The sequence below is a fragment of the Haematobia irritans genome, chromosome 2, assembly GCF_050003625.1.
Source record: "Haematobia irritans isolate KBUSLIRL chromosome 2, ASM5000362v1, whole genome shotgun sequence".
NCBI lineage: Eukaryota > Metazoa > Arthropoda > Insecta > Diptera > Muscidae > Haematobia > Haematobia irritans.
The window spans coordinates 68375281-68393006 of NC_134398.1; the positions used below are offsets into that span (position 1 = coordinate 68375281).

Here is a 17726-nt window from a genome sequence, read left to right on the forward strand (position 1 = left end):
AAAAACACCTTAAATGGCATGAGAATCAGTGAAATGTGTTTTATTTTCCTACAAATCAAAGTTTAAATTGCATGGCTCGGGTGGTGGAAGTTTAGTACGAAGGTCCAAAGAAAAGTCTTAATCCAAGAAATAAAAACAGTTCCTTCAACAATGGTGGGGGTAATATTATGGTCTGGGGGTCGTTTTTTGGACATGTTATGGCTCCGATTTATAGAGTATAGAGGGCACTATGCTTTTGGAAATCTTCAAAAACAGTTTGTCCCATGTAATATTACCATAACAATCACGGGAAATACCGTCTACATGGATTATTCAGTGCGATCATGATCTCCAGCACTCGTATAGTGTGCTAAAACAACTTATTTCTAATGAAAAAGTGTGTGTACTTGTACTCTATGTTTCGAATTTAGGCCAATGTCGTTCCTATGTTTAATAAAAAAATAATGTATTATACCCTTCATTGTGGACCAAATTCATTGATACCATCTCAAGTTTGTTGCGAGCTATATAAAGGTTGATATTCCCATATGCATGAATTTGAATCTGCACCGATTTAGACAAAATTGTATACACTTCAACAAAATCTATGTACTTAATATTTGAATCTAACTTTATGGGACGAAACATAATTTTAGTCAAAAAAAAAAAAAATAATAAGAAAATCTGAAGTCTGGCGGTGCAGACTATAATATACACAACTTTGTATTTAGATCCACATTTTGATAAAATCTCAATCCTTCAATTTTGTTGAGTGCTTTGTATAAAGGTTTATGTTGCTATTTACCTCACTCGATTTGGACAATGTATATTGTAATACTTCTATAAAGAGTGCGACGCAGGGTATACATTTTTAGGCAATTTCGCAAAATTGAATTTATAATCGGTCGAAAGATTTATATTAGAGGTTTTTTAAGAATCAGTGACCATCAGCACGAAATAACATTATATGAAAATTTACTATAGAAATACATTTTCAATAAATATGCTAAATTTTGAGAAAATTTTCTATAGAAATAAAATTTTGACAAATTTTTCTATAGAAAAACAAGTAAGGAAAGTCTATAGTCGGACAGGGCCGACTATATTATACCCTGCACCACTTTGTCAAATTTTTTGAGTGGTATATATAAAGATTTATGTTCCCATATACATGCATTTAAATCTGAACCGACAATATATTTAAGACCAAAATTCTATTGACTTAAAATTTATGTCGGCTAATGCCCTGGGGTGGAACACAATGTTAGTAAAAAACAAGTAAGTAAAGTCGGGCTGGGCCGACTATATTATACCCTTCACCACTATGTATACCAACATTTGTGTTACCACCTTAACTACTTCAAATTTGCTGGGAGCTATGCAAAGGTTTGCATTTCCAGATACAAATACTTATAATGAAGAGAATATTTGTACAAAAACACTAGAATTAAAATCGGCTATCACCATGGGATGAAACACAATGTTAGTAAAAAATATGGGAAATATGAAGCGAGAGAAATTTTAATGCAAGTGTACAAAAGGACATTTATGATTTATCAGGCGATACATATGTATACCAAATATAGGAAAATTTTAGTAATATTTGCAATTTTTGCTACTCACCAGTGGCGATTTTAAAAGGATATTGGTAGATCTCGCCAAGATATGTGGTCAAGTGTGGGTTGTAACATATTATTTGGCCATGTCGAGCGACTTGGAGCCTTATTTAAAAATCAACTGTTCTGTGGAAATTCTGGCACTACAGGATATGACTAAGCTATGAGGAAATCATCACAGAGTTTTGTCTAAAGTGTGGGAATTTTGGTCATATTTGTAATAACTGGAAACACGAATATATGGGGGTTTTATCTAAATCTGTACCAAATCAGATCAAACTTTACACACTTAAATATCTAAAATATTAAAGATTTTAACCAAATTTAACACACATAACGACATCTAAATCTGAATCGATTTCAATCAAATTTACCAAGCATTGCTAGAATGTTAATTCTACTCTCTGTGCAAAACTTCACGAAAATCGGTAGTAAACTTTGGCCTCTGTTGTCATATGAGTCTAAATCGGACGAAAGATATATATGGGTGCTATATCTAAATTTGAACCGATTTCAATCAAATTTTGCACTCGTGACTATATGGCCAAGCGTTATGTTTGAGCAAAATTTCAACCAAATCAGGGTAAAACTCAGGCTGAATCCATATAAGTGCAACATTTGGGTGTTGCAAACATATACACTAACTTATAATACCCTGTTCAACAGTGTGGCACAGGGTATAAAAATTTTATAAATTGTTGTTCATTAGGCCGTGAAGTACAAAAATATAACAGCAGACATATACTGCTGTTTTTAGCAGACTTTTTCTATGAGTATACTGGAAGTCGAGTCTGAATTTGGAAAATAAAGTTGTTAACTTGTTTTAAAGGATTTTAATAGCATATGGAGAACAAAAGCTGAAAAAATTAAAACTTAAAATTCGCTTCCTAGAAAGAAGTACACCAAACCGAAATTTAAAAAAAAAAAATGTGTCTTAAAAATATCCTTACTAGTATTCTCCGCTTCTTTGGCTCGGATTTAAAAAAAAAAAGGAAAAAAAGGAAAGGGAAAAAGTAAATTTTTAAAGTAAAGACAAAATCTTTGTAACAGGACATGCCTTTTTTTGAGTGTATACTGCTTAATTTTCATAAATAAGGAAATTCGGTTCATCTCCCAAACCTATACCAATGATACCCTTGCTTATGTTTACTAATTCGCATGGGGTGGTTTAGGGTATGATATAGTCGGCCCCGCCCAATACCGATATGGACCAATTTTTGTATGGTTGTTAGAAACCACATACTAACACCACGTACCAAATTTCAACCGGATCGGATGAATTTTGCCTCTCCAAGAGTCTCCGAAGGTCAAATCTGGGGATCGGTTTATATGGGGGCTATACGTAAAGTAATGCGATATGGCCCTTTTCCAATAAGATACGACCTATATCAATAACAACTTCTTGTGCCAAGTTTCAAGTCGATAGCTTGTTTCGAACGGAAGTTGGCGTGATTTCAACAGACGGACCGACCATCATCGGGTCGTATTTTTTTCCAAAACGAGGCCGGTCAGGCAGTTACTGTGAATGGTGTTCGCTATCGTAAGATGATAACGAACTTTGTATGGCCCGAATTTGCCCCACAGCTAACGAAACAATGCCTCTTTTGCGCAACAAATTTAATGTCCGTGTTATCTCACGTAATGGCAATGTCAATTGACCGCCAAGATCATGTGATTTGACACCGTTGGACTTTTTTCTTTGTGGTTATTTGAAAGAAAAGGTGTACGTCGATAAGCCAGCAACAATTCAATAGCTAAAGGACGAGATAATTCGGCACATTAACGGCATAGAACCTCAATTATGCCCCAGCGTCATCGAAAATTTGGACCATCGGATGGAGGTGTGCCACCGAGGTCGCGGCGTCTATTTGGCCTATAGTTTGTTCCATACATAATTGAGTAATACGAATATATCATAATAAAATAAAATTACAATAATGTCCTAAATAGTTTGTGTTTTATTCAAAATCAACATCGGCCCTTGAAAATGTAACCACCCTATTCTTTATGGGGTCTTAGAGCAATTTTTCGATCTGTTACAAACGGAATGACAAACTTAAAAAACCACCATCTTATGGTGGAGGGTATAAAAATAGCATTTGGAATAGTATATAATAATAAAATTGCCTTCTTCATCATTATTTAGAAAATATTCACCAAGACAGTATGATTTTGGTTTGGATTTTGCGGTAAAATTTAAAATTTTCATGAATTTTTTAGATATTTACGCTTCATTTGTGTATAATTTTTCTATTCTTTAGTTAACCCTCTAATGCCCAATCCCGCCTTTAGGCGGGCTTCAATAAATAAGGAAGCTTTTAGTAAAACACACCTTAACACAATAAAAATTGGTAAAATAAAAAGAAAACAGTTGGAACTGTTCAAGAGGCTTTGCAGCATATACTGAATTTTACCTATAAAATTTTCTTGTTTAGTTTTCTTGCTTTTGTGTCGTTAACATTAAATATTTATTCAGATGGCCAAAAAATTGGGGCATTAGAGGGTTAATTATACAAACATAATCCAAAAATGAATAAAGTTAAGTTAATTTGCTGAAGAAATAATAATTCCGATAACTAAAATAAACCTAATTTTTTTAATGGTTACATTTTCTTAATAAATTTTAAAATAATAAAAACTTTTGTCTTACACTTTTCGACATTTTTTATTTTCACGGCGAAAGCTTAGGGAAACCTTGAAAATAAAAAATGTAAAAACAAGTGTAATGAAACTTAGTTTTTATTGATGGAACAATGAACGCCTAAATGTTTTTTAACATATTTAAACATTTTGAAAGAAAATCTTCACTCCAGCGCCTCTAAAATGGGATTTCGTGATAAAGACTCCTTGTTCCAACAAGCAAACACCTCAAACACACGGCCTGGGATGTGAAAATATGGCTCCTTCACAACACTAAATATCTCAAAACGCAACCACAAAGCCCAGGTAGCAACCCCATTGAAAACTAGGATCTCATTTGGAACCGTGGATCGGACAAAACCAAATTTCATCTTGGACAGCCCTTAAAAAAAGTGTTACAAGAAGAATGGGGCAAAATCTCTCAAGAAACGTGTCGATGCCAAGACGACTGGAAGCCATTTGCGCTAACAAAGGGTACTATTCCAAATACTAAGTGGACCAAAATAATGTCTCATACAATGTGATTACTGATACGACGAATACTTTTGTGAGCTTTTTTTGTAGTTTTTTGATTTAATGATTAAAAATAATACAATAAAATTAATTTCACGATTTTTGTTTACGTTTTGCTGGTTTGTATATCCATGGAAACATTTTAATAAAACTTTTTCATATAAATGTTAAGCGGTTTGCGATTTCAAGATATAAAAAAGAATATTTTTGTGAGTCACTGTATATGTTTTGTTTTTGTTTTTTGTATGACTTGTTTTATGGTCTAAAACAGCAAGAAATCCCTTTCTCAACTAAATATACAAATAAACTTGCGATATTTGTTTGTGGCTGGTGGTGGTGATGTTTTTCTCTGCCTACAATTATTGGTATTTCGTTCCAAAGAAAAACTTATAAACCAAGGTGGCTATTAAACCCAAGACAAAAGGCATCAGCCATGACTTCATTACGATTCCTCGTTCTTTTGCTCAGTATTCCATGTGGGTTCGGATTTTTCTGGAACATTTGTACGCTCTTCAGCAACTAGTTAACCGATTTTGTATTGTTGCATCATTTCACATATGAACTGTGACCAACTTCTTCGAAATTTTCTGTAGCATCTTTACCAGCTTGTTCGATCAAGACTTCTTCACCACCAGGATGCTCATTGAGAAAAGGGGTCACGTCATACACGTTGTTGTGGATTATGAACCAATTCTTTTCTTTTGTAATATTTTTGGCAACTTCGGCGTGGGTAAATTATTTTACATTTTGCGATGACATGGTGTTTAATTTAATAATTTGTGGTATTAAGTTGAATTATATTTCCTGTATATTCTCTCCCTCTTGTGATGGCTGGCCGATGTCTGTAATTCTACGTTAACTAGGCTTTTGTGATTTTGATGCAATTGGCATATCCATTTCTATACCACACATGCTTGTGGTATTAGCCACTTGTAAATCCACCACTTGAGCAAATTCCCATATTTCCACGCGTTTGGTTGATAAACATGACGCACTGAATCTGTTTCCACGCACGTAGCAGTTGCCAGCAGTCATTTGTTTTTGAAAGGCAAGCAGCAAATCCTTTAAAATTAATAATCACTCTTTCGTTTTTGGTACACTTATTTCTATAAATTGATTATTAAATGTATACCCCCTATTTTTATTTGTAAACAATAACTTTGATTTTGACATTTGACGACCAAGTGTTGCCAATCAAAATCGAAATTTAAACTGAAATTTTTTTTGCGTTTTATTTTAGCACTGGTTATCAGTGCAAAAAGAAAACAGCCCTAATGTACCACATGTCGTTAAAGCTGTTGCCGAATGTGGTAAGACACCAGGAGTAGAGCGGCTGGCGTTTTATTCTTAACAATTATTAGTGTCCAGTGCTGTGTGAGGTTTGATTGCAAAACAATTTAAAAACTGGTAGAAAAAGCTTTTCAAAACAATTATCATGAATGCGTGTGTGTAAGCAATCTAATCAGCTGCTGCGTATACATATGTAATAATTTTTTGACGTTTGGCGATGTTGGCAATTAAATTTCGGAGAAATAAACGCGAATAGTTCCAAAATGGCTGTTTTCTTCCTTCGAAATCTATTGTCAACACTCTCAGTTTTCAACGCGAAAGAATGGTTAGGGGAACCCAATAAACACAAACGTTTGAAAAATGCTAAATTTCAACAATTTTTCAAACATTTTTTCAAAGGATTAGGGTAATATTCAAGTTGAGAAATTGTTGAGAAAATCGCGTTCTCAACAAAAAACAGACATTACCCTCAACAGTGAAATTCAACACATTAGCAATAATATCTCAAGTGTTATCCTCAAATTGAAATGCATCGCTACTCACTTCAAATTGAAAGTCAAAGCAAAAATTCTATGAATTTTGTCTAATTTATTCATTTTCATCAAAATAAAATATATAATAATACACTACACTACATAATACACTACAATACCAATTGATAAACATATTATTAAACATATCAACAAATAAGAACAAAAAAAAACAACAAAACTTTAAATATCTTAAACATTATTAGTAAACACTTTTGCATTGATAATTCGTTTCCCTTCCTTTTGGTGTCATAAAACGGCATTAAAATTTATTAACATGCGGGCAATTTGAAATTAGGAACGTACTGGACCGCGTGTTAGAATTGATTTCCAGCAGAACGAATTCAAAAAATATCCATTTTAAACTGATAATAGCATATGAATTAAACTGACGATGTGATGCACATTTTCATCCAGAAGTTGTTGATTTCAACAATTTGTTGTTTTTAACAATTTTAATTGGTTGCATTTGTAATATTTCTCGAAACTTTTTCTTGTCGATAAGCCACTCATTTTTCATTGGTCAGCTTCTTAATGTTTGCAAGAATGTTGCATCCAAAGATTTTAGTTTTCTGCAAAGAGATTTAAATTTAGTGACTTCTCTAAAGTGTTGATTTAATTTTTCATATTGACGTACCAATTATTATAAACTATTTAAAGCAGTTCCAGTTAATTGTCCACCATTTTTTCATCGGTCAGCGTTTTAATGTTTTCAAGAACGTAGAATCCATAATTTTAGTTTTCTGCAAAGAGATATACATTTAGTGACTTCCTTAAAGTTTTATTTCATTTATTATTTTCACTTAGGTATTTTTATAAACTATTTGGTTATTTGTCTAAAATTTTCCATTTTTTTTTTATTTCTTGCAATTGACCACGAACTTCGTTGCACAAATAAGTATTGAAAACCACATGGTTTTTTCGTTGCATTTTAGGGTAGTGTTTTGTCAAAGTTTTCTCATATTATCTTCAACACCTTTTCAAAGATTTCGTCAACAGTTTGGCAAATTGGAAGTAATTCGCAAACAATTTGAAGATGTATTGAAGATGAGCTATTTCAAGTCAAGTTGAATTTATGTTGAAAATTATATTTACCCTCAAACTGAAAAGTTGTTGCATTTGAAAAACGCTCATCTTGTGTTTATTGGGAAGTTCTTTTCGAGTCAACAAACGTAGTACCCACCCTTAGACGTTTGTTTGGCAAGCAATAAAGAAAAAAACTACATCCAAAAAATTTTGTTACTCATAATAGCAAAAATGTTTGCTAAAACAGCAGTTTTTGTTTGCTGAAAAAGGGACAGCAGTAGCATGTAGTTGTTTCAGCAAACATTCGTTAGTTGAAACAGCAAACATTTTTACAGCTAAAGTAGCAAACAAATGCTGCTGAATTAGCAAACGTGTTTGCCAAAAGTTTTTGAGAAACATCGCTGCTATAGTAGCAAACTGCATTAGTTGAAATAGCTAACATTTTTGCTGCTATAATAACTACAAATGTTTGTTGTCCCAGCAACACAATTTGTCGTTTTTTAACGATATGTTGAAATGAAACCCGTAAACCATTTAAAGGCCGGTACTCTGTTCGGTTTTCGCGTTGAAACTCCATACAAAACCAAAAAATGCGAAAAATTTGCGAAATTTTTTCCATTTGTGATACTTTGTTTTTTCGTGTTGAAAAACTGACGTTTATAGCACGGCGCCATTTGCAATGTGAATTAAGAAATAATTTATTTATTAAAAACTATTTGTGCGGGTTTATAAATCAAACACGGACCATATTTTTGTTCCGAAACTATACAAAGGATCAACGGAATAGCAGATCAATTGCCCAACGAAAAATAAAATGTTATTTTGTAAAAACAAGCAACACCACCAACTTAATCCAATATCGCTCCCTGTAAAATAGCGCTCCAAGCTACCTAAAAAAACGCCGCTTTCTATGTGCGAAATAATAGTTTCGATAAAAATTTTTCGCAAGAATGAACATAGTACCGGCCTTAATACTTTAACTTCTACATTTATTAAGTGTGTGAAATAAATTTAATTCCATCAAAGTATTGAAAGTCGAGTTGGATTGTTGTCTAGTATTTATTTTCGTTTGTTTTTCTTCTTTGGCCTTATACACGCGGATAAAACATAACAATGTTAAGACAATCTGTAATGAAAAGTAAAAAAAAAAACAATTAGTAATTACACTAGTTTACACTAAAATTTACATTTGATGAGAGTTTGCTTTTTATGTGTTTTCATGTCCTGAATTCGAAAAAGTGGTTATATTTTTATAAGGATATCTCAGAAACATGCCATAACAAAAATTTTATTTTGTAAACTATTTTTATTTATAGGAATTATATTGAACGATGTCATCAAATCAAATTGATTCATACTAAAAGCATACATTATTCTCTTAAGGCCGTGGCATTATTTCGCTAAAATAGCAACGTTTTAATGTTATCCTGGTTTTAATACTAACATTTAAGGTGAACTTTTCCAATTATGATAGATTCGGGTACAGTTTAGGTTAGCTATAGTGGCAGCCCGTTATTTCAGGTTCCCTTTGACTATTTAGTCCATTATGATACAGTAGTGTTGAACTTCTTGTCACTGAGTGCCACCCGATTCCATGCAGGAAGCTCAAAAACAAGGAATCTCCTTTTTATAGCCGAGCCTGAACATGATTTATCATTGCGATGAAAATTTTAGAATGCCTTTGAAACACTCAGAAAGGTCACCATCATTACAGAGGGAGTAATTCACCAATCCACCGTTGCAAAACTTTATGGTGTGTCATGTGCGCACACTAGTTTGATTGGTAATACTATGGAGGCCAGCGCCATCTACCGGTTGCATGAGGAAATAGGCAGAGGGAGAGAGGATAGATGACAGTATAAATTCTCTGTGCAATTATGACAGGCAGATGATTGGTTTCAATGGTGTTTTGGAAATTGGGAAGAAAAATGGCTGGGAAAGCTTGGGATGATGGCGAATGGAGCGTCAATAATGGAGGTTTTGAGGATTGAAGCGTCAGATGTTTCTGGTTTTGGACGCGAGCGAGTGAGGTTGATGGTTGAAAGAAAGTGCGGTTGTTTTTTTTTTGAAGTTGTGAAAGTCTGCCGAATGTACCCAAAAGTCGTGTAAATAAAAACACAAGACAATCGAAACAAATATAAACAAATGTTTATCTTTATTATTGGCAAATGAAACTGTTTATTGTGCTAAATATTGGCAAGATTCGATGCTACTGTGAAATAGACCTAATGCTAAACTTATACATTGAAGAAGAAAAGTTAAAATAGACTTAAAACTAAACTTAAAAGCTAAAAGAAAAGTACAATACAATTTAAAAATTAAAAGAAAAGTGAACAAACTTAAAAGCTAATCTTAAATGCTAAATTATAAGTAACCTGTAACGAAAGGAAACAAGAAGAAGGAGAACTTTAATAAAAGGAAAAGGCAAATAGACTATAATAAAAAGAAATAAATTGTAAAATATAAAAAAGACAACCTGAAAAAAAGAAAGAAAGACATTTTAAATAAAATGGAAAACCATCAATCGAAGCCATTGCTATACTCACCGAACGTCCACATCCATTCGACACTACATTTGCGGCCCCAAGCATTCCCGGCAGACAGGATTCCTATGACCCTGATGACCCATTTCCATCCATTGCTAGGTGTTGGTATCAATTCATCGTTGTCATCATCTTCAGTTGGGTGTAATTGCGTTGCGCTGGTCATCCTACAGCGCCCAGGTATCGTGCTACTTTCGTTTTCGTAGTCTTACAATACTTGGACGTTGACGGACGGACAGACTGAGACTTTTTCGCTTCTGTAAATAAAAATTGTTTAAATATTAATAAGTGTAGTGGCACTTTTTCACTAGTTTGCTGTAGGGTATTAAGGGGGATAGTCATTAACATTTGGGTTTTGTAAATAGTGTCAGATTTGGACAATAGTGTTAGGCTGAGCTCACCCTAGGACTCTATTTTAAACTGCGTGGACAAAGAGAGTGTGTCCCCCATATATATGTCTAATGTGTTCCCCATAAGACTCTAGGCCGGACAGTGATTCCTTGTAAACAAAAACTACATCTGAAAAGAAGAAAAATACAAATTTTTATTAACAGAAAATTACTTGACGTTACACTATACTTACCTTACCTTGACGGACGGACGGAAAAGACAGGAAACGAAAAGGAGGAAGACGGTTTCATCAGTTATTCCTGGAAAATAAAAGAAAAACAATAATAAGTAATAGAATTTTTATATATTTTGTTTTTGGGTTTTGTTTTAAATAGAAAATATTGTTAGAGTTAGTTTCAATAAAACCTTAAAACTTTTATAACGTTATGAATTGAAATATTGGCGTGTAAAAATGAATTTAAATATGGAGGAATAAGGGAGTTTAAAAGGGGAAGGTAAAAGGTGATTTGAAGAACAGGTGAGTAGCATTTGGGGTGTCCCGAGTTGATGGGCCACGGTTGGGGAGGGTCAGGCCCATGGTTGGGGAGGGTCAGGCCACGGCATGCCTTGGAAAACCGGCATGCCGGCAAGCCAATATGGGTGGTAAGTTCTGTGGATGTTAATTTTTGTGATACGTACTTGTTGGTCTTTGTGCTGTCCTCCAAAGCTGGTTGAATGTTTTGTTTTTTTGTCAGCTGCCAGAGGACTGAGTTGCCAATGAACCGCGCCCCATAGACTGAGCCAAAAGCCGGCAACACCGATCAGCAACCAGCGTACGGCAACTCGGTTCCTCCCTCCAGATGGCAGTAGCCTCCGGGCTGTGACAAAAATGGCGCCCGCAACATGGGGCCTGAGAAATCAGGTTTACCACTACATGTTTTTGACCACAACAATTTCCGATCTTGTCTCGTGTGTTCTTTTGTGTAGGTCCCGATGTTTAGTCGGATTAAAGAGTCCGAAATCGCGTGTCCATAAACGGATATATGAAGTCTGGGTGGGAACAAATGTGGTCAGGTGTTCGTCGATTCCAAAAGGGGAGCGTAAGTCACGACGCAGAATGGTTTCCGACTAAGTTGTCGTTTGCGACGTTTCCTGGGAAAAGAAAATACCATCATTAACAATAGTAATAGTTTCAATAGTCCAAATTGTGTTCACTTACCTGTCCGTCCGTGTACTTTTAGCTTTACATATGCCAACCAAAAAGAGTCGTGGATGAAATTCGTGTTTTATGTTTCTCCATTGTCCTTTTGGTTTTTGTTTATTAGGGGGTAACACAATACCGGTTTTTCATTTTTAAGTTCCAGCAGTACGTATCTGTAAAAATTTGTGTTTGAGAGAAAATTTGTGTTATTTTTGGAGTTATGTGAATTTTCTTGTTATTAATCCACCCTATTGGTTTGCAGTTACTCACCTGTTTGAAAAATCACCTTTGAAAGCCTTTTCCTGATTTTGAATGATATTGTTAGCAAGAGTGTCTGAAAAAAAAAGAACAGAATTTTTAGTATAGCATTTTAAGTGAATTTTACTTATCTGGGTTTTTGAAATTTCGAGTTGAAGTGTGTGTGCGTCCTGAAAGGGAAACATATTGATTTAGATTGCGATTAATATTATTTTTTTTATATAAATTTTTATTCAAAATTTTAAAATTTACTTTTTCGTTAAAATTTTTTTTATTTGAATTTAGTATATTTAGATTTCGAATTTTAATTTTCTTTATTATTATTTTAAATATTAATTTCTTTTAAGTTAATTTTAAGATTCAAAGATATTAATTTATTTAATCACAATTTATTATATATTTTTTTGAGATTTTATAGATTTTTTTTCCTTTAAAGTTTATAATTTAATTGTTCATTAATTTTATATTAGATTTTAAAATTTTAATTTTTGTTTTTTTTTTGTTAGCAATTACTTGGTTTTCGATTTATTATTCAAAGTTTTTATTAATTTCTTTCCATTTTTACATTTTTATTTATTGCATTACATTTTTATCCATTTCATTTTAAATTAAATCTTGGGTTTTTTAATTTAGTTTTCCATTTATTAGAAATAGTTTCTATTGGGTAAAAATTTAAATCTAGGTTTTTAATAATTATTTTATTTTTTTTTTTTTTGATTTTCATTTTATTCATTTCAATTTTTATTTCATATCATTTTTATTTATTTCATCTCATTTTATTAAGTATTTATCCGTTTCATTTTTATTCAATTCATTCCATTTTGATTAATTGCATTTTATTTTTAGTTATCTCACTCCATTTTGTTATCCATTTCATTCCATTTTTAAATTTAAATAAAGCTTAGCTAGTTTTGAAAGGTTTACATTAATTATTGTCATTTTTTTAGTAGCTATTTATTTATTTATTTATTTTTTGGATTTTTTTTAACTATTATTGTTTTTATTAGGATTAAATTTTTTTTTAATTTAATTTTTGTTATAGATTTAATTTGTTTCTGGTTTTCATAAATTGCTATTATTATATTTTTTAGTTTAGTTTTTGTTACATATCACTTTAAAATTTTTTATTCTTGATATTTTATTCAATTACTTTGTAGGTATTAAATTTTAATTTTTTTTGAATTATTTTTTTTATTTTTGGTTTACATTTTTAATTAAATCTGAATTACAAATAATCTTTGATATTTTTATTCACATTTTTTATTCTTGATTTGCAAATACTATTTTCAGTGCTTTACTTATTTGTTTTTTTTTTTTTTAATTTTTAATTAAAAGTTTTAAATTCTAAGATTTAAATTACAATTCTTTTTTTATTTATTTTGCATGTTACTTTATTTTGTTATTATTATCTGTTTAATTATTTTATTAGGTATTAAGTTTTTTTTCAAATTTTGATGAGTTTTCGATTGTTTATATTGGTTTATATTTGTTTTGCTTTGATAGAATTATTGAGTGTTTGAAATTTGAAGTTTGGTTGGTTTACTAGTGGTAGTTAAATTCTTTTAATTAAATTTTTATAATTATTATACAGTTCATTGTTTTATTAGGTTAATCATTTTTTTTAGATTTTAGGCTATTTTTATTGAATTCGATTTTTTGTTTTAAATTTTTCATTTATTTATTTTGTTAGGTAATAGATTCTTATAGTATATAGTTTTTATTCTGCCATTCTTATCGATTTTTAGTTTGAGTTAACACAGTTTTTACTTTGAATTTTCATAAATTATTAATTTTTATCTTTACTAAGTTTTAATATTTTTTGTTTGTTGTGTTTTAAATTTTTTCAGTAAATCTTTTTATCATTTATAAATTGAGGGATTAATTTGTAGTTATTTATTTTGTTTATATTATTTTTTGTTTGTTTTGAATTTTGGGTTATTACATTGATTTTTTTATTTTTTTTAATATTTTAACGTATAGTTATCACTTTTAATTTTGATTTTTTTTGAGGTTATCAGTTTTAATTTTGCTTACATTTAGATTGAAGTTTAGTTGAGGGAATTGTACATGTACCTAAAAGAAAAAAAATATTAGTTTAGGAATATAATTTGTAAAATAGTAATTTACCTTTTTTTATTAGCTATGGTTAGTACTAGGGCAGCAAGTTATGATCAGCCGCTATCAGTTCCTAACTGCTCAGCCATGCCATCCACCACTACAACTACGACACTAACCACGACGACAACAAATGCTGGACTTGTGTTTACCCAGGCTATGAGTGGGGCCATAACAACGAGTACATCGACCACATCTAGTCCAGCACAATCAGTCGATGCTACAGTGATGTCGGGAATCAACAGCACTCCAAATACTCCAAATTTTAATAGTGAGACCGCAATTAATATTCAAAGGGAAAGGCGGGAGAACAGAAATTTGGAGGCAGGTGCTCAGAGGCCCGCAGACCCGAACGCCGATACTCAACTGCATACGGTAATTAACTCCGCCATTGGTTTAGGACAAGCTGAACTTATAAGAGTGTTGGATGAAAAGTTAAGGCAGCTGGTACCACAGCTTGTACAGCAAAGTTTAGTTGGTATTACGAATGCCCCAAATACAGTCGTGCAAAACCAGGCAAATTCATTGCCACAGAATCCACCACTTCAAAATTTGCTAGCACAAGAAGTTCCACCAGTCACCACAAGGAACACACAGGAAACGAAAAGGGAGGAATACAGTTTCATCATTTATTCCTGGAATATAAAAAACAATAATTAGTAATAGATTTTTTATATATTTTGTTTTTGGATTTTGTTTAATTTGAATATTGTTAGAATTAGTTTCGATAAACCAAAGGCTTTTTATAACGTGATGAATGGAAATATTGGCGTATGAAAATTAATTGAAATATGGAAGCCTAGAGAAGTTTAAAAGGAAAAAGTAAAAGGTGATTTGAAAAAAAAAAAACAGGTGAGTAACATTTGGGGTGTCCCGAGTTGATGGGCCACGGGGACACCATGGTTGGGGAGGGTCAGGCCACGGCATGCCTTGGAAAACCGGCATGCCGGCAAGCCAATATGGGTGGTAAGTTGTGTGGATATTAATTTTTGTGATACGTACTTGTTGGTCTTTGTGCTGTCCTCCAAAGCTGGTTGAATGTTTTGTTTTTTGTCAGCTGCCAGAGGACTGAGTTGCCAATGAACCGCGCCCCATAGACTGAGCCAAAAGCCGGCAACACCGATCAGCAACCAGCGTACGGCAACTCGGTTCCTCCCTCCAGATGGCAGTAGCCTCCGTGCTGTGACAGGTGTTTGGTCGAAACTAGGATTGAATCCATAACCGTTTGTCTGCACAGCGGGTATGAACAATTGTACGACGGTTGCTCCCATATATCAATGTATAATAGTCATTTTCCAAACTGAAAATGATTAAAACAAATTATTAAAAACAAAAGTACTTTAAAAAGAATACAATATTATACAATACAATACTTACCAAATATAATAAAAAAATTGGAAAATATATTCCAAAACACAAAATAATTTTTACATTTTCCCGGCTTGTCTCGTGTTTTCGTTTAAAAGTGATGCTTTGACGGCATTGGCGTTTGACATATCGACGTTGGCATTTGTCAAAACCAACAATAGGTCTGTTCGCGTATTTTTCTAGCAATAATTATCCAATAAAAACTAGCAAGAGAGTAAAGGTGGCAGAGATTTTATTTTTTTAATGGAAACATAGCTGCGCTGCTCCTTTGTATTCGCGATTCAATAACATATGGAGGAGTTAAAAATAATTTTTGCTGTCACAGAATCCGGCCTTTCATCGGAAAATCATCTTGACAATTGAGGCTCATTTCCACCTCAGCGTATATGTCCAAATGCAAAATTATTTTATATGAGGGTCCTCTATTCTCAATGAACAACTGTTTATTTTGGTTAGTGGCCTTGTTACTTGATTTTTTCACAAATGAACTTGTTTTATGGTTGGAGCTGGTTGGTGTTGAACTGGATAACCGTAACTTTTAACAGTTACGTGTCACACAAGCAACTCTTTTGCAGGAAACGTTTTGCAAGCTGGGTAATCATAACCCTGCCAACATTTTTTGATTTTGGGGACTCTTTTGAGAATCCCCACTACGTCGAAAACAATCGTATACGACATCAAAAACTCGTCGGAAAAGCGCCGTGACTATTGAGAAGTTGTACCACGCCAAGTTACTACAAAAAATGTTTCGCATGAGTGTAATTATTAGGTGCCTTTATAGATCAATTTAGAACGACGCCAATAAGGGACCCTCCAAACAATCAGAAAAAGTGCATTTTAAGATAGTTGTAAAAGAATCATTGTGGTCGAGTAAAACACGTTTGTTTAGATATTTATTAATTTGATTAAACATTTACAAATTCTTAAAAATATAACATTTATACCACTATCACATTACATTTAACATAATTTTTGGCATTAATGATGATGTTGAGTTACAAGTAGCGAGTTACATGTTGCTGCGTCTATCAACCAGTGTTTTTATTCCATGGAGGCAGCGTGTCTGTAAAATATCTGAAAAACAATCACTTTATTCCATTTGGAAAATCACCAAATTGTTCACCAATATACCTTTCACAATTTTAAGCGTATAATCTATGTTTTCAGAACTTTATTTTCGTTTTTATTTAAATAAAATATAACAAGCTGGTTGCGCTTGGCGTTTCACAAAAAAAATGGCTTTTTTAACAGTAGGGATGGCAAATTACTTGCATGTACTTTTTGATGTACCTTTTCATGATGGTTGAAGTGACATTTACGAGTCTGTGGTAACGATGAGGTTGAAATGGAACTTTGAAATGCTGGCAGGGTAATAAGCCACCAAGATATTGCGACTCTAAAACCTTCCTGTCAGATGAAATACTGCTATCAACCCAGCGTCGAATTACAGCCTCAACGATAGAACTCACATGAATATATTTGGTTTAAATTGCTTTTCACTATCAACTGCATACTTTTCGCTTTATTATGAAATAAACATCCGAACATTTATCTCAAAACATTAAATTTTTCTTCGAATACGAAAATACCAGCTCTTAAGGTGAGTATTAAGTTAAAATCGCTAAAGTGAAAACTATACCAGTAAGAAAAGGAATAAAATTATAAATATTTGTTGCAAATTTTATTATAACTTGATGGGGAATAGCCCAAAGTAAATTTTTAAAAAGTTTGTATACCTTAAAATGGATTATTAAAGAAAAGTAATCGTGAAAAAATGACGATTTTAGCTGCTAAACTCGAACTTAATACCCACCTTTATTGGAAAATAGTTCACAAAAATATAGGGCCCTTTTAGAAGATCTTCATCAAATTGAGTTTTTCTGCAGCTGTTTTGTTACAATTGTAGAACAGCCATATATCGACTATCGAAGACATTGACATATTAGATTTGTCGTTCGGGACAAATATTTATGTTAGCCACATATTCATAGAAGTTAAGCGTATACAAATCCCATTTAATTAAAAAAATGTAAATTACTAAAAAGGGTAGTTTGTTCACAAATGATATTACATAATAAAAAATTCGACTTGTTTTTAATTTTCCATGTTATATAATGTGTACCATTTTACTTGTGTCCATTTGACCGGAGTGAATTTATAATTTTATTCGGATCAGCAGAAAATTTCAGCAAACAACTGACTTTTCACGATTACTTTTCTTTAATAATCCATTTTAAGGAATATAAACTTTGTGAAAATTTATCAAGTTATAATAGAATTTGTAGCAAATATGTATAATTTTATGCCTTTTTTACTA

The 17726-nt window shown here is 32.5% G+C and overlaps 1 protein-coding gene and 2 long non-coding RNA genes across 3 annotated transcripts; 1 reads left to right on the forward strand and 2 right to left on the reverse strand.

Moving 5' to 3' along the window:
* Window positions 1–8652: 8652 nt before the first annotated feature.
* Window positions 8653–9345, reverse strand: LOC142225416 (uncharacterized). The gene is made up of 2 exons (XR_012719274.1): window positions 9039–9345; window positions 8653–8720 (listed from the first exon to the last, which is right to left on the reverse strand). It is a non-coding gene; the product is annotated as an uncharacterized LOC142225416 (long non-coding RNA).
* A 719-nt stretch (window positions 9346–10064) lies between these two features.
* On the forward strand, window positions 10065–14805 carry LOC142225415 (uncharacterized). The gene is made up of 2 exons (XM_075295161.1): window positions 10065–10317; window positions 14067–14805. Exons 1-2 carry the CDS (start codon window positions 10104–10106, stop codon window positions 14699–14701), a joined length of 849 nt encoding a protein of 282 aa, XP_075151276.1. The 5' UTR covers window positions 10065–10103; the 3' UTR covers window positions 14702–14805.
* Window positions 14806–16289: 1484 nt separating this feature from the next.
* LOC142227645 (uncharacterized) lies at window positions 16290–17118 on the reverse strand. The gene is made up of 2 exons (XR_012719941.1): window positions 16541–17118; window positions 16290–16483 (listed from the first exon to the last, which is right to left on the reverse strand). It is a non-coding gene; the product is annotated as an uncharacterized LOC142227645 (long non-coding RNA).
* Between the last annotated feature and the right edge of the window lie 608 nt (window positions 17119–17726).